The sequence below is a fragment of the Pongo pygmaeus genome, chromosome 1 (assembly GCF_028885625.2).
Source record: "Pongo pygmaeus isolate AG05252 chromosome 1, NHGRI_mPonPyg2-v2.0_pri, whole genome shotgun sequence".
NCBI classification, from domain to species: Eukaryota; Metazoa; Chordata; class Mammalia; order Primates; family Hominidae; genus Pongo; species Pongo pygmaeus.
Window position 1 is genome coordinate 227,513,377 of NC_072373.2, and position 25,162 is coordinate 227,538,538.

Here is a 25,162-nt window from a genome sequence, read left to right on the forward strand (position 1 = left end):
GTGAGTGTGCCTGCACAGATTTTGTGGGCCTATGTGTGTGTTGCATGCTGTGGGCTCACCTGGGCAGAAAGAGGAACCAGAGCTGTCCCCAGCGAACCCACCCCCAGCACACTCCTGTTTCGCAGGGATTTTGCAGTACAGCTGAGACATGAACCAAAACTCTTTTTTTTTTTTGAGACGGAGTCTCTCTGTGTCCCCCAGGCTGGAGTGCAATGGCTCGATCTTGGCTCACTGCAACCTCTGCCTCCCGGGTTCAAGCGATTCTCTTGCCTCAGCCTCCCAAGTAGCTGGAATTACAGGCATGCGCCACCAGGCTCGGCTAACTTTTGTATTTTTAGTACAGACGGGGTTTCGCCCTGTGGGCCAGGCTGGTCTTGAACCCCTAACCTCAAGTGATCCACCCGCCTTGGCCTCCCAAAGTGCTTGGATTACAGGCGTGAGCCACCGCGCCCAGCGTGAACCAAAACCGTTGATCAATGAGTGTCCCCAGACCACAATGTGGGCAGTTTTCATGTCACCCTGGGGACAAATACAAAAGCCATTAGGGGTTTGGGAAAATCTTGGCCTTTCTTAGAACTGCTGTCACACGGCAGCCACCAGGGGGCGAGAGAGCTCTGCCTTCCTGGCAGGCTGAGGCAGGTGAGGGTGGGACATGGGTTTCAGGGAGGCCTCCCGGGCCCTGGTTCTGCTGACATAAGGGGCTGCTCTTAGAGGATGGTGGGATGGGGACGTCGAAGGGGGCCTGGGTACAGGGTAGAGGCTTGTGGAGGACCTGGAGACTGGGTACAGGGACAGGAGTCTGGGGTGTCCTGGGGGCCTGGTACAGGGATGGGGACCTGGTGGGGGAGGCTGGGGCTGGGTACAGCATGGAGCCTGGTCTCAGAACCAGGTACAGGGAAGGTAGAGGCCTGCTTTTGCCTGCCTTCTCCTGGGGGCCTGGTACCCACTCCTCACCTCCTGTTCTGCCCCTGCCCCACCATCCTGCAGCAACTTCAAACCCTCTGTTTCCCCCTACCCCAGCCTTTCACACCAGTTGGGCCCCACATCATCTCCAGAATGGTGTCCCAGAAACTTCTGCTGCCTTTGGGCCAAAGGTCAAAGCCCCCATCCTCTCTGTGTCCCCTCCCCTCCAGCCTGCATGCTCCCCAGTCCCCTGCACCCCCAACCCACGTGGTGCCCAGTGGGGCCTCCCTGCTCTCCACCCTGCTGACCAGCCTCAGCCTCCTGCAGGCCGCCTCTCCCGGGCCCCTGGCCTGGCCTAGGAGTCTTTCCACCATCCCTCAACCCCCTTTGTAGAATTTGCCACCCCTTCAGGTGCTGTTGCTGGTTTGGTTCTGCCCCAGCCAATCCAGGGTCTAAATGGGCGGGGACCTCCCCATCTCCCGAATCCCTGTGTCTGGGAGCCCCAGGCCGGAACCAGTGTTGGGCACCAACAGAGGGCAAGGCTGAAGACCCACTCCCCACTATGGAGCTGGGCACACTGAGGCCCCGAGAGTGCCCGAGGTGGATGCAGGGCCAGAGCAGCGGTGTGCACAGTGGGGTGGGTGTGGGTGAGGAAGGAGCCACCGACGCAGACTTAACGCAGAGCAGGGAGCCCTGGACAGACGCCGACGGGACAGGCAGATCAACCAACTGAGGAGGGACAGGGGCTGCCTCAGGGGACCCCTCCCCCCGCCCGTACGGCTGACTGCAGGGCCCTGGGCACAGCCTGACTCCTGGCCTACCTGTGGGGGCTCATAGGGCACCACGACGCTCTGCCTGCCGGTGACAGGGTCATCCACATACTGCGAGAGATTATTGCCTTCCACGCGGATGAGATGGCTGGCTGGGGCAGACTGTCCTGCCGGGAGGGGTCGACACTTCAGAGAGGTGCGCAGAGGTGCCCACCCCTGTGCTAGGTGCAGAGAGGTGCCCACCCCCGTGCTAGGTGCAGAGAGGTGCCCAGCCCCGTGCCAGGTTCAGAGAGGTGCCCAGCCCCGTGTCAGGTGCAGAGAGGTACCCAGCCCTGTGCCAGGTTCAAAGAAGTGCCCAGCCCCATGTCAGGTGCAGAGAGGTGCCGGCCCTGTGCCAGGCACAGAGAGGTGCCCAGCCCTGTGCCAGCTGCAGAGGTGCCCACCCCTGTTAGGTGCAGAGAGGTGCCCAGCTGCATGCCAGGTGCAGAGAGGTGCCCACCCCAGTGTCAGGTGCAGAGATGCCCAGCCCATGCCAGATGCAGAGGTGCCCAGCCTCATGCCAGGCACAGAGAGGTGTCCAGCCCCATGCCAGGCACAGAGAGGTGCCCACTCCTGTGCCAGGTGCAGAGGTGCCCACCCTGTGCCAGGTGCAAAGAGGTGCCCAGCCCCATGCCAAGTGCAGAGGTGCCCACCTCTGTGTCACATGCAGAGAGGTGCCCAGCCCCGTGCCAGGTGAAGAGAGGTGCCCAGCCCCATGCCAGGTGAAGAGAGGTGCCCAGCCCCATGCCAGGTGAAGAGAGGTGCCCAGCCTCCTGCCAGGTGCAGAGAGGTGCCCACCCCTGTGCCAGGTGCAGAGAGGCACCCAGCACTGTGCCAGGTGCATTGCAGCAGAACTGAGACCACCAGGCCCAGTCCTATGGGCTTCCAGGTGAGGCTCAGGCCAGCTGGCAGCCCTTGTGCTCTGGGGGTGCCTGCCCAGTGTCTCTGTCCCCTGATTCTCCTGCTAATCCTTGGGGTAGCCCGTAGGCCCTGCCAGGCACACTGGAGAGAGGGGCTATGACTCATAGGATCTCTGGGGCCCCAGAAGGCCACTGCCCCTCAGACTCTGCCCAGACCACTTGCCCCTGCCCAGGAGCATGGGCCCCCCAAGGTCCCACTCAGAACTGGGAAAATGGGGGCTGGCAGAGGCACTGAAAGCCCTCCCCAGGGGAATGGCTAAGCCCATGCTGTCAGCCTCACTCTCTCCCAGTTAGGCAGCCCCTGGCCATGCTGTCCAGGATGCTGGGCAAAGTGCCACCGTGGGCAGAGGAGCTGGGGGCCTCACCTTCGTTGAAGTCCCTCCCGAGCTCGTGGTTGGGGCAGCGTTTCACGACGTCAGTCACGTGCTCTGCCTTCTTGTAAACAGGCATGGCCCGGATGGCGGTGCCAGGGGGTGGCGGGGTGGACACCTTGATCTGGATGGGGCATGTCTTGGCGATCTGGCAGTAGAGTTTCTTCAAGAGTGGGGAGTACTGGAGTGGGGGAGAGGAAGCGGGTGAGACCAGTGGTCCCAACTGCACCCCTGTCCAGGCCACTCCCCATTGGGAGCCACGTCCTCCCCATGGGAGCCCCTTCCACAAGCCCCAGATGAAGACTGCCCCGAGCAGCCCCTCTGCTGAATCCCTCCAGGTGTCTGTCCTTCGAGGCGTGAATCCAGGCACAGCTGCCCTGGCACCCACTCCACAGCCATCGGGTCATTTGGGCTCCATGACAGCAGGGGTGTGAGTGCCGGTGGCAGTCAGGCAGAGAGGCTTTAGGTTTATGGATGGGGACAAGAAAGGCGAGGAGAGCAAGAAGGGGCTGCTGGAGAGTGAGGGCGGGAATGGGGGCTGGGATCCAGGCCTGAGGAAGCCATGTCCCTGACTGCAGTGTTTTGAAGAGGTGGGTTTGCAGCGCTCTGAAGAGGTGGGTTTGCAGTGCTCTGAAGAGGTGGGTTTGCAGCATTGAATCTGTTTTTAAGACCAGAGCTAGGCTTCTCTGGCATTTGCACAGAGCAAGTGGTTAATGTGTGATGGGCTGGGTGCCTGCTATGCATTCCAGCTTCCATATAGAGCTCTCTGGGTTGGCGTGAAGGCCTCTCACGGCCTCAGCAGCCCTGGTGACTCTGACACCCTCTCCTGCTGGGGCCACCAAGTCTGAGCAGCCGAACTGTGCGGCTTGGTCTGGGCCATTCTGGGGGCCCCTCTGGGCTCACAGCCCCAGTATCCCCAGCTTGGGACTCGAGGAGCTAATAGGTCTGTCTGGAGCTGGCGTGGGCCCTGCTGCAGGAGGACTGGATGACACCCTTCCTGATCCAGTTCCTGCAGAGGCCTCCAGCGTCCTCGCCTCACAGGGCCCGGCTGCCCATCTGAGGACCCAGGCCGGCTCTCATGAGTTCTAAAAGTGACCCCGCTGAGGCCGCTGCAGGGACGTCCATTCACTTCCAAGCTGGCTGATTTCCCAAGTGTCTGGCTCCTGGACACCTGCTGGGAGTCCTCATGCCCTCTCCCCACAGGGCCATCAGGAATGATCCCCGGTCTCAGGTTCAGAGAATGACTTCTGCTGCCACCCCATGCCCTCTGCGCCCCTCACCAGCCCCCGATGACTCAGAATCACAAGTCACTGCAGCCGCAAGTGCCCTGGAGAATGTCCCATCGCACTCCACCATGGAACAGTTGGGGAAACTGAGGTCAGAGACAGGGAGCTACTGGCAGAACCAGGGAAGCTGCAGGTGGAGCCTTCCCTTTGCCAAGGAAGTTAGGAGGCCCTGACCCCCTGACCCCCACTGGCCACCAGCACTGCCTCTCTGGCCATCAAGGGACACGAGGGGCTCTCAGGAGCCACACAGGTCCTTGGCAGGTGCAGGCATGTGAAAAGCGAGGAAAGAAAAAGGAAAGAGATGGGGGAGATGGAGCTGACGGAGCCTGCGAGCCACGGTGGGTGGGGCCTGGGTCCCCGGCACCCTGAGTGCCCCTGTTCCTGCGCAGTAGGAGCAGTCCCCTCTCTGATGAGCTACTTGGGCTCTCAGAATGAGACCCAGCCAGGAACGCTGGCCTGTCCCTGCCATGGGTGTGAGGGGGCTCGAGGGACAAGTGGAAGGGGGTCTTTCAGTGGCCTCCTCAGGATGGGAATTGGATACCAAAAGGCTGGCCCCTCCTAGGTCCTCCGTCCATCTGGAGCCCCTAGAGCCAGAGTGGCCCCACTGCCCCTGCTTGTGACCCCCACCTTGGACACAGGGCCTTAGGCAGGAAGCCGCCCATCCCCAGTCCTGTTTAAAACACAGGAAGGAACCATCATGCACAGCCCTGCAGGTGAGGCTGGGTGCTGTTTAGAAAAGCAGGAAACAGGCTGAGTGTGGTGGCTCACGCCTGTAATCCCAGCACTTGAGGAGGCCAAGGCAGGCAGCTGAGATCAGGAGTTTGAGACCAGCCTGGCCAATACGGTGAAACCCTGTCTCTACCAAAAATACAAATATTAGCCAGGCAAGGTGGCGGGCGCCTGTAGTCCCAGCTACTCAGGAAGCTGAGGCAGGAGAATCGCTTGAACTCTGGAGGTGGAGACTGCAGTGAGCCGAGATCACACCATTGCACTCCAGCCTGGGCGACAAAGTGAGAATCCATCACAAAAAGAAAAAAAGAAAGAAAAGCAGAAACAGCCTTGCAGAGCTAGCAGCCCACCTCTGTGCGGGCGCCTGCCCTGGACTGTTGGAGCTGCAGGCTTGGGCACGGCAGGAAGGACGGCAGTCCCCTTGTTGTGGGGTCAGTCTGGCTTCCCTGGAGGTGACCACTGACGTACAGTGTCCCCACCATTACAAATGCCCCCTTTGCTCCCCACAGCATCGCTTGGGAGGATAAGCGGGTAGCCCTGCCCCCAGGGCACATGGGAACAGCTCGCAGCACAGACCCTCTGGGACTAGGACCTTCAGGAGACTCAGACAGGGCTCTTGGCCCAAACTTGGAGTGGCCTGTGTCTAGGCACTGGTCTCTTAGACAAAGGCCCTGCCTGAAGCCACACACCACGCATGGCATCCATCTGTGCTGGCTGGGGACAGAAGGAGGAGGGGCCAGGTGGTGGCAGGCTCTTGTCTGCCAGTGCCTCCAGCAGAGGAGAGGAACACAGGGCTGGCAGCCGTGTCGCCAGGCTTCTCCAAGGCCAGGGCAGCCTGCAGGGCGAGCTGCCCATTGCTGAGCATTTATGGAGCACCTCTTGTGTGCAGAGCACACAGGCCCCCTGGAATTCAGGCACCTGGCTCTGTCCCCCTCGTCTCTCCTCAGTAACGTGTGGCAGATGGAGGTATGCAGGTGGTACTCAATAAATGCCATCCATCCTAGCCGCTCCCTAGGGAAACCGCAGAGCAGGGAGGGGGCGGCAGACCCCCCGTTGAAACAGACCCCGGCCGGGGTGGTTCAGGTCAGAGTCTCAGGGGCAGCAAAAGGAGACGGGCCTCTGAGGTCCAGCCACGTGGGTGGAGGTTTTGGCTTTGTGCTCGTCAGCTGGGACGCCTCTAGCCACTGCACAAGCCTCTCCACCTGCATCTCTGACTCACTGCGTGTCCCCTGGGAACACAGTGGCCTGCAGGTGTTAGTGGCTACTGCACCTTCGTCATTCGTCATTCTCAGCACCAGGTGAGGAGGTGTTGGTTGCGGCGGGCTGGAGCCACACAGGCCCCGCTTCCCTACAGTTCCCTTTCCGGGGCTGAGTCCCCCGAAGCTTCTTCCACCCTAGTGCCCCAGCCCGCGGCCTGAGATGGGGGTCATTAGATCCACCAAGGAGCCCCAGACACTCAGGGGGAGGGGAGGCCGCCTGGGCTCCTCAGCCAGGTCATTAGATCCACCAAGGAGCCCCAGACACTCAGGGCGAGGGGAGGCCGCCTGGGCTTCTCAGCCGGTTGGACACAGATGGAGTAAGGCTCTGGGTGCAACCAAGCCTGCGGGCAGAGGCCCCGGCAGCCCTCGCTCCCTGACAGCACCATGGAGTCTGAACAGCGTGAGGGGTTTCACAGCTCCCGCCTGGCCCCTGCAGCCCTTCCCCTAGGCCCCTGCCCCAGCACCCCAGGCCATAGTCCTCTGCGGAGCCTCAGCTCCCGCCGGCCTGGGCCTCAGGGTGAGCCGTACTCCCATTTCGCAGACCTAGGCAGCGGCATCTCGGAAGCGCCCTGCTGAGCCCGCCCCGCTCCCTCTGGGTCTCCGGGCGGGATGAAGTGGCGATCCTTGCTCTGGAAGCTGCGTGGTGGGGCGTCCCAGGGCCAGGGCGCACGAAGTGGGTGCAGGGCCCAGTGCGTGCTCCCGTCTCTGCACTGTCTGAGGGACTCCCGTCTGCAAGAGGTCCTGGGGGCCCAGGCGCGGGGAGCACTGTGGATGCCCCGCCCCGCCCCGCCCCGCCCCCGGGAGGAGCTTGGGCGCGCCGGGAGCTGTCCCTGGTACCCGGTGCAGGCGGCGGCCGGACCACCCACCCCGGGAAGTGGGGGCTGGAACTGGAGTGTGGAGCGGCCTAGAACGGGCAGGTCTTCGACCTGGGCCAGTGGCGGAGGGAGGCCCAGGCCTCAGGGTGAAGAGCAAGGAGGCCCCTGTCCTCAGGCGATGTGAGCACCTCTCCTCCCCTCTGGCCAGTGAGGCCACCAAGGTCCTGGGCCTGGCTCTCCTCCCCACAGGGGTGTCCCCAGTGCAGTGCTCACATGGCCTTCGGGGCATACATGCCTGGCAGACCTCACCCTGGCACTAACTGGACCCCAGGTGCCCAGCCTGGCCGGAGCTGGGTGGCCTCGGGGAGGGATGTCTGTGACGTCCCCTGCCCTGGCAGCATCTGGGGGTGGGTGACACAAGTGGCCACAGGAGGGAAGGGAGCCCTGAGACATCCAGGTCCTTCTAGAGGGTGGCTGAGCCCAGGACGGCTCCAGCGCTCCCCCAGCTCCTTGCTCCTGTCTCCCCAGCAGGCCTCTGGGCTTCAGGCCTGGGCTTGGCCCTGCGGAAAACGGGCAGCAGGAGGAGGACTCCGGTGGAGCCTATTCTATAGGAAAGGTCATGTGGAGACACTTCCCCTCCGCCGCCCCCCTCCTGCCTTCTCCTTCCCTAGAACCGCTAGATGGATGTGTTTCAACAGATTCCGAGCTGATAAAATCGTATTTATCTTCGGCTGTTGACACGGAGCCGCCTGGACTTGCCTGCCCAGGGTGCGTGCACCGTCCTGCTTGCAGGAAAGGGTTTGCCCAAACGCCACTGTGCCCATCCCTCCCCACGCTGCCGGCTCCTTTCCGACCCTCCTCTCTTCCCCTCCTCCCCAGCACCAGTACAACATGGGCCCGGCCTGGCTGGGAGCCCTGGGCCTGGCAGGCCTGGTGCGGGGGTGGGCGAGGGGCGGGTGCGGCGCGGGGCTGCTAATTTCCTCGTGCCCGCTCCTCGCTCCCCGGCAGCTGGGTGCCCGGCACGGGCAGGTTTGGGCAGGAGGACAGCGGAGAGGTGATAATAACTTGTCTGTCATTTTCCTGGGACGTGTAGCATCTTGCAAACCGCAAATACCGTTAACCAGCGTGGGTGAATCTGTTGCAACAGATTCTGGAAGATGGGGCCTGCAGTGGGGGCTTTTATTTTTTAAATGATTTTTTTTTTATTGCTCACTTTTATCCAGTATCCTTGCTTGTGTGTGTGTGTGTTTAGGGGCGCATCTCTCTCCTCTCTGGGGTTACGGGCCTCTTTGGGCCCACCCTCTGCCAAGGCCCTGGACCCTTCCTCTCCCTAGAAAAGCTCCTGGGGCTAAGCCACAGAACCCTTGCCATTAAATTTGTGGGTTCACAGATGGACCCCCTAAAACACATGCATGAGCCAGGGTCAACAGCCTGTGGATTAGGGTCCTCCTGGGTCCCTTTCTCCTTCTGAGAGAGGAAGGGTATCCTCAGGTGGCAGCCACAGGGCCCCCTCGGTGACAGCCCCCTTCGTTGGAGGCTGTGGCCTTCACTGGTGCACAATGTCACTGTCGCCCTCAGACAGCTGCTGGGAGCACAGGCTGGGCTCTGACAGATGTCAGGGAGGCCTGGCAGGATGTCACAAGGCTGGTCCCTCCCTGCCCCAGGGAAGCCACTAGCCTGGGGAGGGGGAAAGGACACATGTGGCAATCGCCCCTGTTTCACAACACCCTGGTGTTAACCTGGGTGAAGGCAGTGACGGCTCACTCACCAGGACACCCACAGCCCACGGGCCAGGCAGGTGAGAGGCCCAAGCGAGCTTCAGAATGCCTGTGAGGCCACAGCCAGTGCCAGGCCCAGCACTGCCCAAGAAAAGAGGCTGCTGCGAAAGAGCTCCTGGCTGGGGGGCTGCAGGGGACAGATGTGTCTGCTGGCACCCCCATGCTGGCCAGCCGGGCTCCCAGGCCAGGAGCTCTATGGAGGATGAACCAGAGGCAGAAACATCCTCTGCAGATGCCAAGCGATCCTCAGCCCTGACGGAGGCCGGCTAGAGCCCCAGAGGCTGTGGACAAGAAACTGCTCACTGGGGAGGGCAGACCGGGGCAAGTGGGAACCCTGAGGAGCTGGGCAGCTTGCCCCACCACGACCTTGAGCCACGTCCTAAACAGGTGAGCGGAAGCCACACGGGGGACTCTCACGGCCTGGAAGCGCAGCTTCCTGGGAGACACTGAGTGCACCCAGACCACAGGAGCTGAGGCCCGCTTGGCCCTCGTCCCATGCATGACTGCCTCTAGGGATCTCCATCCTGGGCTATGATCGGGGTAGGGGAGGGAAGCAGGTATGTGCTGAGCCCAGGATAGACTTGGTGGCTTTGTCTCCAGTGCATAGTGAAGGCCCAGGGGTCCAGTAGGAGACAAGGGCCACAGCCAGAGGGGCTAAGAGGGGCCTAGTGTTGGGGGAGGCTGCGAGGCAGCGTTTGCCCAAGGCGTCTGCCTCTGCTGGTATGGAGACCTGGGGAGACGGTGAGTGCTGTCCACCTGCTGGGGAATGGGGCACCCAGGTCCACCCTCATGGCCACATCCACTGCCCACTGGTGCCTGCTCTGTGTGGGGCCCTCACCTGACCGTGGCCCTGGGAGGTCAGGCATTGTCACTCCGTTTAGTGACCCAAACCTGCCTGCTAAGCTGGGGTGGACCAGGACCCAGACCAGAGCTGTCTGATCCCCCAAGCTCCATCTCCCAGCCCTTTGTCACTGCTGGGCTTGACTTGGGTCCTGGGGCCTGGCGTCAGGGTCTAGGCAGAGACCCGCCTTAAGCACCCCTGGGTTCCAGGAAGACTGGGCACTGCAGAGGCGTCAGGTGGGACATGGGCTTCTTACCCCGTGGCTGGGCTTAAGCCCCTCAGTAGTAAGGGGAACAACAGCCAGGGGCCTGACCTGCCCTGGTCCTGCTGGGGATGGGTCTCCATGGACAATAGAGACTGAGACTAACACAGACTGCCTTGTGTCTGGCTGGGATTGGGTGGCCTGGCCTGGACAGCTCCAGCTTCCGCTTTGCTGCCGAGATGCTGTGTGAGGAGCTCAGGGCCCAGTCCCCACCCGGTCGCCACTGTCCTGATTCACTGAGACCGCATGAGGGTGCCCGGTGGGTGCTGCTATCATTGTCACTCTGCCCAAGCCCGGGAAGGAATGAGCTGCCCAGGCAGGGCGAGGAACTCCATCTGCTCTTATTCCAGGACCCAGGTACCCCATCTGGGGCCTTGGGGACAGAAGGGGTGGCAGGGCAGTGCCCTGGGTCCGCAGAGACAAAAGCTGGGCTTGCAGAGGGCCCCAGAATGCCCACCAGCAGCTGCCCCTCTGCTCTGAAGACACGGAGTGTTCACAGCACCGCACTCAGCCTCTGCCCTGAGCCGGGACCAAGCACAGGGTCCTCTGCCCACAACTTGCTTTTTGACAGCGCCAGCTGGAGGGCCCGTGCCAGTAGCCTGGCCTCTCCTCCGGCCTCTGGCAAGGACCTAGCTAGCGGGGCTGTGGGCCAGGCCCTGGAGCTGTCCCACAAGGGGCCCAGCAGGCTGGCAACAGGCCTGCTCTGCTCACTGCAGAGAGGGCCCCTTAACTCCTGGGGAGGAAGCCCCCACCATCCTCGCCCCCACCATCCTCACCCCCACCCTGACTTGTGGCTTTGAGGAGAAGCCAGGATTAACCCAGCCTTTTGAGGCCCGGCTTTGTCAGCTGTGGGGGTTGGAAGGGTGCCCCAGGGTCAGTGGGTGCCCTCTGCTCACAGGACAGTCCCGGAGTCTCTGGCCACAGCTTCCTGGGACAGCCTTGGGGGCTGGAATTGGCAGCAGCTGGAGGTGGCCGGGGACAGCGGAGGGAGGGGAGTAAGCTGTGGACATGGTGGGGTGGTCCCTCTTCAGCTTTTAAGGTAATAGTTGGCTAGAATCTAGGTTTTTGCTAAACTTTGTAAATCTTCAGTGGAATGCCTGGGGGAAGGAGAATTTTGGCCTCTGAATCTCTGACCCCTGCAGAGTGGTGTCTCCCCAGTGCCAGGTGCAAGGAGCTGGGTGCCTTGCTCCAGTGGCATGGCTCGGGGAGGGGTGGGTTTGCAACCCCTGGGGTGGCTCTGGGCTTTAGGTAATCCCCCTGTGCGGTTTCCCCATGGGCTCTGACTTCTGCTTCACTGAAGCCTGGAGTGCTGTTACCTTCTCCACAAGGGTCTTTCTGCCCTAAAATGTGCTGTTCCGCTCACAGCCTCTGCAGCCCCATCATAACCCCTGGCTGTGGACACCAGCCTCGGCCGCCACCTAATCTCTGAGGCTCACGCTGTCCGCCTGGAGTGCAGAGAAGATGCTTTCCTTTCCAGCCGGGACACCCTGGAATTGTCTGTCCCCCTCTTCCTGAGGCTCCTTGGAAAAGGGACAGAAGGTCTGGAGGTCGCTCAGGGACTTCTCTACCCAGAGGCAGGGGCTGGGCCTCCAGGGTCCGGGTCTCCAGGGTCCGTCCACATACCTTGAGCGTGGCTTCAACTTTTGGAATCTCAGAAAATCCCAGAAGTGACTACTGGCCTGGGGTGGCGGAAACCCACCAGACCGGGAAGCAAAACTTTAATTCACTGCCCAGCTGAGCCCCTCACCTTGCCCCAAGTCCCACGCGGCCCAAGGTCCAGGTCACCTAGGACCGCATCTTGGCGTCAGCACTGGGTCCAGGAGAAGCCGGGGATGGCCCTCCCCTGCGGGCCTCTCTTTCCCCCTGTCAACGGGAGTTAGTGGCAGTGAGGCCGGGCCTGGGAGGGGCGAAGGCAGAGGGGGCAGGGAGGCACCAGGAGAGGCCGGTCCCCAAGCCCAGCTGCCTGGCTTCTCGCCCGTGAGGCTGGCCAGCCTCGGAGCACTCCAGCGATAAAACGTTCTTGAGGGATTTTCCTTTGTCAACAAAACCAAGCAGTGAAAGCAGACAGGGACAGCTCTCCACCCCCAGTCCCAGTTTGATTCACTGGCAAACAGCAGTGGAAGGCTCGCGGGAGCTGAGGTACAGCCTGGGCTCCCCCCACACCCCACTCGGTCCAAGGCTTTCTCCCCCTAGGGACAGGCAGGTCCCTCTGAGGCATCAGCACCTCCTTATCATTGGTTCCTCTGGGGGCCCTGAGGGTCACAGGGACCTGCCCCACAGAGCTGGGAGCAGAGGGTGGGGCAGGGGGCAGGGGCTGCTCGTGGGGACCTGTCCAGGGACCTGTAGGGGCCGGGGTGGGGCACCACACGGGCTGCAAGGGCAAGGTTAGGGGTCTGGCTGCTGGGGCCAGGCCCGGCTCTGCCCTCTGCTGACAGGTGACCCTGGTGTGCCCTCTGGGAGCCTCAGTTTCCCCATCTGTGAAATGGGGAGTGTGGGAGGCCCTGCACATAGGGGCAATGCTGCTGCCCACGCTACTAATCAGACATGCGGGGTCCACAGGGCTGTCCCCAAACTGGAAAGAAGCCCTAGAAAATAGATGATTCTTCCTAAAACGTAAATTGGATCATGCGTCTCCCCCAACAGTCTCATGCCTATGGAAGGGAATCCTGTCCCCCAAGGGGTTCTCCCTCCTGTCTCCTCCAAGAACCAGGCAGTATGGGGTGGGGCAACAGGACCCAGGGTCTCAGAGCTGGGGCCTCCCCAACCTCACTTGGGGCCTCCAGGGCTAAGTTCTGTGACCTCCAGGGCCCAAGAGTGAGTTCCTCTGGCTGCTCCAGAAAGTGGAGAGATAAGAGCCGACCCAGTCTTGGGCCATGAGCCCCGAGGCACTGACCGCAGCCAGTGCAGGCCTGCTGGAAGCTCCGTCCCTGCTGCAGATCCCTGCGCTGCCTGATATCAGCAATTGCTGCAATTTCGCCCTAAGTACTCTTGTTTCCCCTAATAATCCACGTTTCATCTCCACAATAAACATTGTTAGAACTCTTCCCTCAGCTTTACGCACATATAATTGCTTCTGGTGCCAGTAAAAGGTATTAATTCCACTCATGCATTCCATAAACTTTTAGGATAACGCAATTGATACCACGATCGTGTTGGGACACCTCCGCTATTATTCTCCTGCTTGAAAGCCTCTGAGGCGCTGGGAAGGTTGCTCTAGACCCATTAGTGTTGACTCAGCCTCATTCTCCCCAGGAATCCCATGCAGAGCCTTTGTGCTTCCCTGGCTGTCCTTCCACATGTCCCTCCTGGAGGGGGGGCTTTCCTACACATGGAGCCAGCTCTCCCCTAAGACAAACGTGTGTGTGCGCGCGCGTGCGCGCACACACACACACGCACACGCGCACACACACACACGCTGAGTCTGAGAGCAGCTGGAGAGCACTTGGGGGCTGTGTCCAGGCCATCTGTCTGTCTGGAGGGATGCTGGGGCAGCTGGCCATCGCACCTGTGTGTGTCCTCACCATCCTGCCACGGCAGCCTGCCTCGTGTGCTGTGGGTGGTGTCACTCAGCATGCCCTGAGGTGCCCATAGATGCTGTGCTGGGCCAGGGCTTCCAACCCCACAATACCCTCTTGCCTGACCTCAGAGCCCCGTCCCCAAACTTCCCAAACACCAAGGACAGCCACCTTCCCTGATGAGGCTGAGCTGGGGGCAGAACAGCTGAGCCGGGGTGTCACAGCATCCGATGCCCATCGCGTTGGGCTGTTCTGACAGCTAGAGGAACTCCTGTTCATTCTCTACCCCGAGGGCCTCCTGGAACCAGCTGTCCGCACCACTGCCAACATGTGGGGCTCCCAGGACAGGAGTGGCCAGCAGGGCTCAGAGGCCAGGTCATGCCCTGCAGAGAGCTCTGCCCACGCTCTGACCTCACACTGTCCCACAGAGGGTGTTGAACTGGGAGAAGGGCACTGGTGTCACCATCAGCACTGCACTCACAAAGAGCCCACGTGTGTGGAGCGCTCCACAGGTACCCTGCCCTGCCCTAAGAAGTCCCAAGAGCCAGCTCCATTGTCCCCACCATGGCTGGCAGGCCATACCTCTCTTTGCAGGTGAGGATGCCAGGGCAGAGGGGCGATGCCAGGGCGAGGCCAGGGTGAGGATGCCAGGGCAGAGGGGCGATGCCAGGGCGAGGCCAGGGTGAGGATGCCAGGGCAGAGGGGCGATGCCAGGGCGAGGCCAGGGTGAGGATGCCAGGGCAGAGGGGCGATGCCAGGGCGAGGCCAGGGTGAGGATGCCAGGGCAGAGGGGCAAAGCAGCAGGTGCTCACAGGCAGCTCTGGGATTGGGACCCCAGCAGGCGCCAGCTCCACCTCTCTCACCATGCAGGGTCCCTCTCACCAAATGCCAGCCTTGCCCTGTCACTGGTCACTGGTTACACTCTCGTGGCTAAACACAAATCCTTCCTCTGGCTGCTTGGTTACCCACAACCCGCCTCCTCCTCATCCTGGCTTTCCATGGGGTGGGAGCTACTAGAACCCTGGGCAGTGACGGGGGGAGGCCTGTGCATGTACACGCATGCCTGTGTGTTTACATGTGTCTGCGTGTGCATAAGGTACTTGTGTATCCACGCGTGTGCATGCATGTGGGAGGGTGCCGTGTCTGTGTGTGTGTGTACATGCGTATGTATGCACACATATGCACAGGCCTGTGAACCGCAGCCTCCTGACCCCTCAGTGCCCAAGGAGGTCTGAGGTCTGAGGGAAGCTGCTCAGGACAGATGGACCCCCCCGGGGCTGGGGAGACCCACCATGGGCCTCAGCAAAGCAGAGGTCAAAGTCCCCATTAGCAGCTGTGGTCACTAGGGGGCTGGTGAGGGTGTTTTTCCTGATCGGGGAGAAAGGAGGGCGGCAGCCAATGTGGAATTGTACTTGATAAAAATATGAATTATCTATCAGTTACCAGCCGGCTGGCGTGCCGGGAGCCCCGGGAGTCATGGCGCAGAGGCCGGACGCAAGCACAGGCAGCAGGTCTGGGCAGCGCCCGCATGGTGGGACCCCAGAGCTGGGAGCAAGTGGGCTGCCTGGCGGCCCTGTCCCACACTGTGAGCCGACCACTTGCCTGCCCCTCCCTGGGCAAGGGAAGAAGCCCTGGTGGAGGGGGTTCTGCCCCCAGAGAGCTGAGGTGCCAAAAATCTCATTATCAATGTTTGTCCCACCTCCACCCCCTGGATCCACAGGGCTTTGGAGGAGGAGCCCTGGGTACAGGCGACAGCATCTTCCTCCCCAGCTTGCGCCCCACCCCCCGGCCCCAGCATCCACAGAGCCCAGCAGGGAGGGAGCGAGGAGGTGTTGCTGCTCCTCTGCTGGGCACCAGGCAGAGCCTTCCCCTCCCGCCAGTGCAGCTGACCAGCCCTGGATGCCTGGTCTGAGCAGACCAGCCCGTCCCACAGGGCAAGGCCACCCCGTCCTGCAGGACAAGGCAGTTGAGACAAAACCATGAAGTCCCTTGAACCTGATACCACACACCTGGCAGGGGGTGGGGGTGCCAGACACCCCAGGTGGGGGAAGCCAGCCAGAGAGGGGGTTGCTCCTGTCCTTCCAAGAGGATCAGCTCAGACCACATGCAGTGCATTCCAAGCACGGTGAAGACCCCATCAGCATCCTCAGACCATGGGACGAAGGGAAGCAGAGCTCCCACAAGCTGCCTGCCAGGACTCCAGGGAGACACTCTCCAGAAACCACCAGCATCATAAACCCCAGGGCAGGAGGTCAGTGTCCTTAGAGGGGAGAGAGTGGACTTAGGCAACAAGCCTGAGCGTGGGAGAGAAGCAGTGGTGAGGCTCCTGCTGCTGGAGATGTGCAGGTGAGGATGCCTTGGGGCTTTCTGACCTGGCTTCAGGTGGCCCCACTGGACCTCCAAGTGGGGTGGAAGGATAGTCCTGGTCCCCCTTGCCCCACAGGCAGGTGCAGCTGCCACAGAACCACTCATTTGGGAGGCCCAGGCCAGCACGCCACCACCACCACCACCACCACCACCACAATTAAGACAACACATGGGCCTCCCGCTGCGAGCTAAGCACCGTGCTGGCCACAGCCCCGGCACGGTCTCCCCATCCTTATCTCCGCCGTGCCGTACGGTGCGTGGAGGAGTAATTTCCAAATGGAGAAAACGGGGCGTTAGTGCTGGGGTCGGCATTTCCTGCCAGATGGAGGTGGGAGGCCCTGGAGGAGGTGCCAGGTCCTCTGCCCCTTGGCCCAACGGCCCACGGAGCCCCTTCCCATCAAGCCCAGGGAGTCCGGGCTGAGCCTTCTCTTAGCCTGGAGCCAGCAGTTGGGGGAGCCCGTGGCTGGAGTGAGAATCAGAAACAACCACAGGTGGGGGCGGGCGGGGCCTGGAACCCAGACCCCAGACCAGCCCAGCAGGACTGTCCGGCTACCTGCAGAGCCTGACACGCTACCTTAGGCTCCGCCCTGCCCCTCGGCCCTCCAGGAGCGTGGGAAAACCGCAGCTATGGCCAGCAGGGCAGTGGGACCCGGTTCTTAAAGCGGAAAAACCTGAGGGGCCCCTTGCTCAGCACTCCCCACAGGAGGTGGGAATGCAGCCGCCCTGCATGGACTTCAGGGGGCCAGCACTGAGCTGTGCCCGGGGAGGCGGGGCCTCGTGGGGGAGGGGACGCTGCCCAGTGGGCCGGACCAACATGTGTCCCATAGAGCCCCTCCTACAGCCACGGCCTGGGTGCCCGGGCAGGGCTCACTCGCCCCATCCTCGGTGCAGGAGGGGAGACCCGGAGGGCTCTTGGGGCTGCTTTTCCCGCCCAGCCCCTGCATGCCCTCCACTCCTGGCTGGGGTCACGCAGCCTTCACCTTGCCCCTCCTGACAGACCCCTCCCCTGAAGCCGTCTGGGCAGGGCAGCTCAGTGGTTAGGAATACAGATGCAGAGGTGGCTGCCCCCACTTACTATGAGCAGAACTCTGGGCGAACCACTTCCCTCCCCGTGCCTCAGCCTCCTTGGCTGTAAAAGGGGAGCAGTGATGGAGTCAGCCCTGTGCATTGTTGGTGGGTGCAAGAGTTAGCTCAACTCAAAGCCCTGAGCATGGTGCCTGGCTCGAGGAGACTGGCCTTGTGCACAGGTGATGTTATCAGAGTTAGCAAGATCCCCACCGTGGGCCAGGCTGTCCCCAGGGGCACCGCAGTGAGGACCTGAGCCCTTGGCACGGTGGTTCCACCCCATCTCCTTGGCACATGCCAATTCCTGGAAATGACACTCCAGAGACAGTGCCAGTAAAGCCCAAATCCACCCACTCGCGCAGATGGGTCTCGCTGCCTGGAGGAGGCAGGTTCTGCAGACCCTAGGGCTGTGGGCCTGTCTCAGACAGACATCTCTTGGCAGCAGAGCCTCTGCCTCTGTCCAGGACAGGATTTCAAACCAAAGACCCCACCTGAGCATGGGGAAGCCGCTGGCCAGTCTTGGCAGAGACCTCACCAGCAGGGCCAAGTCCGTCCCCTCTGTGGCCCTTTGGAGGCTGACTGGCTCTGGCCACTCACGTCTAGAGGGGTGGGCGCACCCAGACTGCCCGTCCCTGAGACCCGCCTCCTGCCCGATGCTCCTCCTGGCCCCGGCCAGGTGGGAACCCCGAGCAGACAGTGGGGTGACCTCAGACCTCTTGAGGTACGGGGAACGCGGCCACCTCCTCTCCAGCCCGCAGCCCGCAGCCTGCAGCCCTCAGGGACCAGGGGAACTCACCGTCCAGGTGGCTGACTTGGCCGTGCTGGACTGCTGGAAAGTGACCTCGAAGTGGTGGGGTCCGGGGTAGTCGGTGTTGGAGGGGATGACAGGCGCCGGCGACATGGTGTCGAAGGTGGAGCTGGGCTGTGCGTAGGGAGAGTGAGTGGGCACACTGGCGGCGTGCTCCGGGGTGTAGGGGCTGGCCGAGGCCGCGCGGCTGCTCATCTGGTCCATGGTGCTGCTCAGCAAATTGAACTGGGCCTGGCGCGGGAAAGGGGAGGAGGGAGGGGGAAACACACACACAGTCAGTCGTCCTGTCCCGTCTAGGAGGTGTCCTGTTACAGGAGCCTTAAAGGGCCAGCGGCTCCAGTCATCCCAAATATTTCTCCGGGTCTCTCCGCCATCCCAACAGGCCACTACTTGCATTGGGATAAACTGACATATTCACCTCACCCTCCCCTCCATCAGCCTCCCGGTGCCAGGGTTTCTGGGGATCCACCCAGCCGTTGATGAGGCGGAATAGACTCTCTGCACACCTGGAGGGGAGGCGTTGGGTGGGGGAGGCTCCCAGGCCCTGATGCCCACACGGGCTTCACTGCACCCTCTGGGCAGCATTGGAGTCTGGACCTCACAGCTCAAAGTGCGGAGATCCAGCCCCAGGGAGCCCGGCAGTGGGGGAGGTGAGCTGGGCACAAGTGGGCCCTGAGTGCAGGGTGCGCACACCTGGGCTTGGGTGCGTGGGTGCCCCTGAGGTGCTGGAGACCAGATCCAGGATCTCACTAGGTCTGGCCCTCTAGGTGGTGGGATAAGGTGGGACTGCTGTTCAATGGCTGAGCCCAATTTTCCCAGTTGGGCGGCCTTGTCTCTTGGTGAACGGCCTCACCCCCAGTGGAAAGGCCGCTCTACGCTCAGGGGCCGGCACAGCCCCACCCCTGCTGTCCCCTGGCCCGGGGTTCTCTTGCTAGGCCCCTACCCGCACCTCCCCCGCCAGGACCACACACCAAGGAACAGGAACCCCTGTGGGTGTGTCCCCTGCACCACCCTCTGTGGGGCCCCGGGACCCCAGCATGGATCAACCTCTGCCAGGAGCTTAAGGGAGGCCCCAGCTGAGGGAGGGGGGTGCTGGTCCGGCCTCGGTGTCTCAGATCCAGGGCAGGGCAGACCTCACTTGGTGGGCTGCCGAGGAAGACCCTCCTTCCAAATCCAGAGGCGGGTGCTGGAGGAAGACTGCAGATGTATAAACAGCTCTTTCCCTGTGACCCCCCGAGGCTCAATGCAAACAAACTCCTTTACCCCCCTCTCCCCGGGCCTGCGGCGGGCACCCTGATTGTCCCCATTTTACAGGTGAGGAAACTGAGCTATGGGGCTGGGGAAACGATTGACCCCAGTGATCCAGTGGCCCCAGCAGACGGCACAAAGGTCCCAGCAGTCAGCAGGTGCAGGCTGAGACCCCCAGACCGCAAACTGGGATTGCAGGCAGGAAGGGGCAGAGCCAGGCGGGCGGGGGCGGGGGCGGGTCCTTCTGCCCTGTGCCCCTCTTTAGAGAAGCTGTGGTGTGCTGTGAGCGCACTCTCCCCTCCCACCAGCCTGCCCCCTCCAAGCCAAAAAACAAAATGTGCACCGCCCGCACACGAGGGTGCAGGGGCCTGGCCGGGACTCCCAGGCTCAGCCCCTTCCTGCACCTCAGCCTTCTCCATCAGAGGCGGTTGGGTTTAGTGACCCAGAGGCCCTCGGCTCTGTAGGTCCTAGGACACACATCCACTGAGGTCCCTGACGAGGGCCGCATCCCCCGGCCCTTCCAGCATCCAATGGAGACGGATGCCAGGCAAGTCCAGAGTTTGTGTCCTCTCTGAGTCCTCTACTGAGTCCTCCACTGAGTGCCGTCCAACGTGGAGGCAGCTCAGCCTGGGATGCCGGAGGGGCAGGAGGCAGGGGACTGCTGCTCACCAGAGCCATCACCACGGTTCCCAGGGCCACCAAAGGCCAGGCAGGCCCTCTCCCTGCGTGCTCCAGCCCAGGACAGCCGACAGCCCCAGCAGGCCTGAGCCGCCAGGGGCGACCCGTGCCCTGGCTCCACTGCAAGGGTCTTGGCACGAGGCCTTGGCTGAAGCTGCCATCATCTGGCACCATTAAAGCTGGCTATGAGCTGTCAACCTAGGGATCCCACCCAACAGTAGAACGGGGACCCCCTGCAGCACGGGCCCTGCCCACCTCTCCGGCACCACTGCAGCCTCCTTCCTGGTCTGTCGCGCTCCCCACAACCTTCCCAACTTCCTGCACCACAGGTCCTTCCCCAGAGCCCAGGGTCCACTGAATGGCAAATGGATAAGGAAACAGTGTGTCTGTACAGTGGCCTCTTCCTCGGCCATAAGACAGAAGGAAGCTCCCACACGCTGCCACGTGGATAAGCCATGGTGCCAGCTTAAAAACATCACGGGGGGACGCCCGTAATCCCAGCATTCTGGGGGGCAGAGGCGGGAGGATCTCTTGAGCCCAGGAATCTGAGACGGCAGAGAGCCAAGATCACACCACTGCCCTCCAGCCTGGGAGACAGGGCAATACTTTGTCTCAAAAAAGAAAACAAAACATCACATCCCAGGGAAGAGTGACCCTCGCCTCTCCTGGCTCCTGGGCTATTGTGAGGGGGTCTGGGGAAGCAGCCACTGCCCCCCTCAGAGAAAGATGTACAGAGGCCACTCCCGCTCCTCCTGGTGTCTGGTTGGGTGTCACCCCGGGCACCGGTGAGCTGCCAGTAGGCTTCTAGCACAGAGGATGGGCCCCTGCCTCAGCTACACACATGGGAGGTTGGGTGATGGTGGGGGTGACACGGGGCAGTGCCAGGCTCTGGCTGCACAGCCCAGGCCCCGCCCCAGAGTCCCTGGCTCCCAGACTCCTCACCAAGGCCCAAAAGGCCTCCGAGGTGTCTGAGACCTGCTCATGACCACAGGCCCAGGCCCTGCCTGGAAGCCTCCACTTGTGGTCTGCACACGACTCCTCATCAGCCCTGTCTGGGCTCAGAGGTCACTGCTCCGGGGGGTCAGCCCTGGCCACACTGGCAGGAGCAGCCCCCAGGCCTCAGGTGTTCTCTCTCATCACCTGGTTTGAACATCTTAACAGCCATTCTCCAGAAGGGCAGGCTCGCATGTCCCGCAAGGTTTCTGTCTCCCCTACTCGACTATGAACCCACGAGGACACTGGATACAGTGGCCACTGGCCACACAGGGTTGGGGTGTGTGAAATGTGGATGGAGCTGAGCCCAGTGTGTGAGCCCACCCCGATTCCAAGGGCTCAGGACCACGGAAAGAATGGAAAACACCTCACTCACCATTTCCTATTGATTACAGGCTGAAACGATCACAGTTAGGGGTGAATACAGGAAATAACTAAATGACTTCCGCCAGCTCCTTTCCACCTTTTTGAATGTGGCTACTAGAAAAAGCAGAATTACACGCACGGCTCGGAGCCGACACCCTCAGTCAGCGCTCCCATTACAGCGTGGCTGCTTGAGAGGTTCGCTGAACAAGCGAGCTGGCAGAACAAACGAACAAACGAATGCAGGACGGCTCCTCCAGTCCAGCTGCCCAGGGGTGAGTGTGGGACATGAGCCGGCCCCTCCCATCACCGGGTACCGGGTGCCAGCCTGCCCCCTCCCCTCTCCGTGGTGCCCTCTGTCTTCCAGGAGACCAGCGGTGGCCTTCCTGGAAAGGTCTTCCCTGTTTTGGGCCCTGGGATGGCCTCAGGGATGCAGGACTTCCCCATTCCTGACTCATTTGAGTCCCCCGGGCAAGAACATCCCGGGCCTCAAGGGCTGCCCAGCTGAGGCTTCTCAGGTCAGGACGACAGGCAAGGGCAGGCCCCAGGGTCCCCCCGCCCGACTCCCATCCCTGCTCCATCCCTAAGAACAGGACAGCCAGTGGGGCAAAAAGCCCGCGCCTCCCTTGTTTGGGAGAAGCAGGATGCAGACCCACGACAACATGGTTCATATTTTAACTTGTCCACATTCTTGAATGATCTGAGGAAGGTGCCAAGGAATTAGTCATTGAGGCAAGAGGAGAAGAGCTGATAGGATCTCTGCACCTAGCACAGCCCAGCGGGAGTAAGCCAGGCCCTTGCGGCAGGCGGCCCCACACGGGAATCCTAATTAGTGGATAAGTGTCCGGACAGCAGGCCTGAAGCCCTCTCGGTGCGGTCCTCTGTGGCCCGGGGCCCCAGGCAGGCTCCATTAGCAGGGCTTCCCCGGGCAGGGCCCCGATGTCGGCCTCTCCCTCTGGTCCCCTCTCATCCTCAGGCTCAGTGACACGGGGTGGGGGCCTCTGAAGCCCCCTCCTCCCCAGGGTTACTGGGCCTGTCCTCTGCCCAGGGGACGCTGTCCTCTCCTCCTGCTTCCAGGGGACCTCTCTCCCTGCATGCTGGCCCTGCCTGTGGTCACCGCCCCTGTCGCACCCCCAGTGGGTGGCAGAGTCTTTGCAGCTGCAGCTTTGAGGGCAGCTGGGAACGCAGCATCTGGGGAGTGCGGGGGGCTTTCTGGGTCTCTGACCTCCCCCTTAGGCCTCCCCAGGCATCCTCCACAAGCCCCTCCACCTGGCTCGGAGGACTCTGGTCTTCCCTTTCGCTTCCTGCCTGGCGGCAAGGAGCTTTGCCTGGGGCCTGGCTCCTGCCCGGGGTCAAGCTGCTGAAACGGGGAACCCTGAACCTAACACAGGCCTGCACACGAGTCCGGGGTCTCCCACAACCAGATGGCCCCCGGAAGCCGCGGGGAGGAACCCAGGCAAAACCAGGACTTTTTTGGTTTGTTTTGCTTTCAACAAGAGCTCCCAAGATAGTGGGCTAATTAGGACACGCCCGGCCCGCGGCGGCCACAAGTGCCTACATGTGTGTGCAGGGCTCCTGGGCCTGACCCAAGGAGTGCGCGGGAGCCAGGGAGCCGGCGGGTGGCCTTCCCGCCAGCCTCCAGGCCGCGGACGCACCAGGCCCTGCTGGGGCCCCAGGGCCTTGTTGCGGGGCAGGAGTGCTCTGCCAGGGCAAATACTGCAGCCCCCACCCACCCACCCACCCAGGAGGCCTCATCTCTCCTCCCTGCAGATGGGTTGGGGACCTCCCTGGGTGCACCTGCGCTGGAGATTAGCTCTGGGCTGGAGGCTGGGGTATGGGCAGCAGGCAGTGGTAAATGGGGCTGCTCTCTAGCCTTGGCCAGTCACAGGTATCAACACAGTTCCCAGACCTCACTGGTTTGATCCACCCATGCCCCTGGGGTGGCAGCAGGCCAGTGACCTTGCTCCAAAATGAGGGGTCAGAGAGTGACAGGCCACCCAGTAGCTGGGCCCCCTCCAGGAGGGCTGTGGAGGGTCCCGCCTTCCCCCTGGCCTCCCTATCTGAGAGCAGAGAGGAGCAGTGTGGGGGAGGCCAGAGCTCAGCTCAGCCCTGAAGCCCCGTCCCACTGGCTGGACACCCCAATCCAAGCCCCAGCACCTACCATCGGCCAAGCTGGGGACAGTGATGGCTGAGGTCTGGGGGTTCCCACAAGGTGGGCAGGACGTGGTGGCCAGAGCTGCCCATCCCAGAACAGCAGGTTCTCCTGGGTCTACTGATGCCCCCACGCCACCATCCTGGGAACCAGGCCTCTCTGTCCATCCAGGAGAGGGGCAGGAGAGACCTCCCAGGGACCCGGGGGGCCAAGCAGGGCTCTGAGGTCAGGAGTCCTGGGGCCAAGTCTCAGCTCCACCTGTGTGACCTGGCCCATCGCTCCACCTCCCTAGGTCTTCGTTTTCTCATCTGCAAAGTGGGGATGAAATAAACGTGTACTGGCCAGGCGTGGTGGCTCATGCCTGTCATCCCAGCACTTTGGGAGGACGAGGCGGGCGGATCACCTGAGGTCAGGAGTTCAAGACTGGCCTGGCCAATATGGTGAAACCCCGTCTCTACTAAAAATACAAAAAAAAAAATTAGCTGGGTGTGGTGGCGGGCACCTGTAATCCCAGCTACTTGGGAGGATGAGCAAGGAGAATTGCTTGAACCTGGGAGGCAGAGGTTGTAGTGAGCTGAGATCATGCCATGGCACTCCAGCCTGGGTGACAGAGCGAGACTCTGTCTCGAAAAAAAAAAATGAAATCAACATGGACTTCGTAGGATGACTGTGGGGATCAAGAGGGTCCAGAAATACGGTAATCTGAGACTTTTCATTGGGAGTGACTCTCGCCCGGGCCTGGAACCAACGTCCAGGAAGCTCCGATGCATGAGGCATGACCTCCATGCCTTGGCACAAAAACCCAGCCAGGAGGAACTGCGGCTGGGCAGGCTCCGCCGAGGAACAGGGACGGGAATCCAGATTCACTACTCAGAGGACAGTTGCTAAGCCCCGGGCACAGGGACGGATGGGGAAGAGCAGGTGCTCTCGGGGGCAGGTGCTCACAGGGGTCAGAGTCTCTCCTGTTCCCTGAGGTGTCCAGATAGCCAGTACCGAGAGGACACCCAGAAACTCTTGGTTGGATGAAACAGACCCTGAAATCCATGCGGGCCATCCAACTGGGGAAAGTGGCCACGGTGTGCTGCCGCCCGCCATGTCAGCCACAGCCCCAAGCCCAGACAGTGCCCAGGGTCCAGGCTGCCTTCCCCAGAATGTGGAGGGCGGGGACAGCCCCTTGAAAGTCCTCACCAGCCAGGAGCTGGAGGGGAGCTGGGCCCCCTCATCACCCTCCCGCCGCATGGGTTCCGTCCTATTTCAGATTAAGTTGGATTTTGTGGTTTTGTTAAAAGATTCCCATTGCACCTGTTGACTGTTTAAAATGTGTAAACCGTCTCAAGTGACTTATTTTTTTTTGAGACGGAGTCTCACTGTGTCGCCCAGGCTGGAATGCAGTGGTGGGATCTCGGCTCACTGCAACTTCCACCTCCTCGGTTCAAGCGATTATCCTGCCTCAGCCTCCCCAGTAGCTGGGATTACAGACGCTAATTTTTGTATTTTTAGTAGAGACGGGGTTTCACCATGTTGGCCAGCCTGGTCTCGAACTCCTGACCTCAGGTGATCTGCCCACCTCAGCCTCCCAAAGTGCTGGGATTACAGGCGTGGGGCATTTGAGTGATTTTTTTTTTTTTTTACAAGTAGATGGGAAATAAATCTTTTTCAAGTTTGTGTCCCTGTTCCCCACTAGTCCGCTCCTCTCGCTTCCCGGTGTCCACAGTGCCTTTTATCAGGGCCCAGGATATTAAGACAGAACGCAAAGCAAGGCATGGGAGGTCACCTCTGTGCCATCGGATGACAGAGGACAGATGTGGTACTGTCCAGAACGGAACATATTTTTTAGCGGAAATGACAACAGAGAAACCTGCCAGCAAAATTCACAATGACTCTGGCCACATCTCCAAAGGCCATGGTTTCAGTTGACTCCTCCGGCGGAGATGTGGGGCGGGGAAGGCACCTCCAGCCTGGTCCCTGCACTGGGCCTGGCAGGGGTGGTGGGGAGGGCG

The 25,162-nt window shown here is 61.6% G+C and overlaps 1 protein-coding gene across 6 annotated transcripts in view; it reads right to left on the reverse strand.

Annotated features, from left to right (window-relative positions):
* TP73 (tumor protein p73) overlaps nt 1-25,162 on the reverse strand; it is an 82,780-nt gene that overhangs the window by 10,846 nt on the left and 46,772 nt on the right. For all 6 annotated transcript variants that reach the window (XM_054443015.2, XM_054443043.2, XM_054443024.2 and 3 more), the window contains exons 4-6: nt 17,717-17,959; nt 2,998-3,184; nt 1,725-1,840 (exon numbers count right to left, since the gene is read on the reverse strand). In XM_054443015.2, coding sequence (XP_054298990.1) covers nt 1,725-1,840; nt 2,998-3,184; nt 17,717-17,959 — 546 coding nt within the window. The remainder of the gene's footprint in view (nt 1-1,724; nt 1,841-2,997; nt 3,185-17,716; nt 17,960-25,162) is intronic.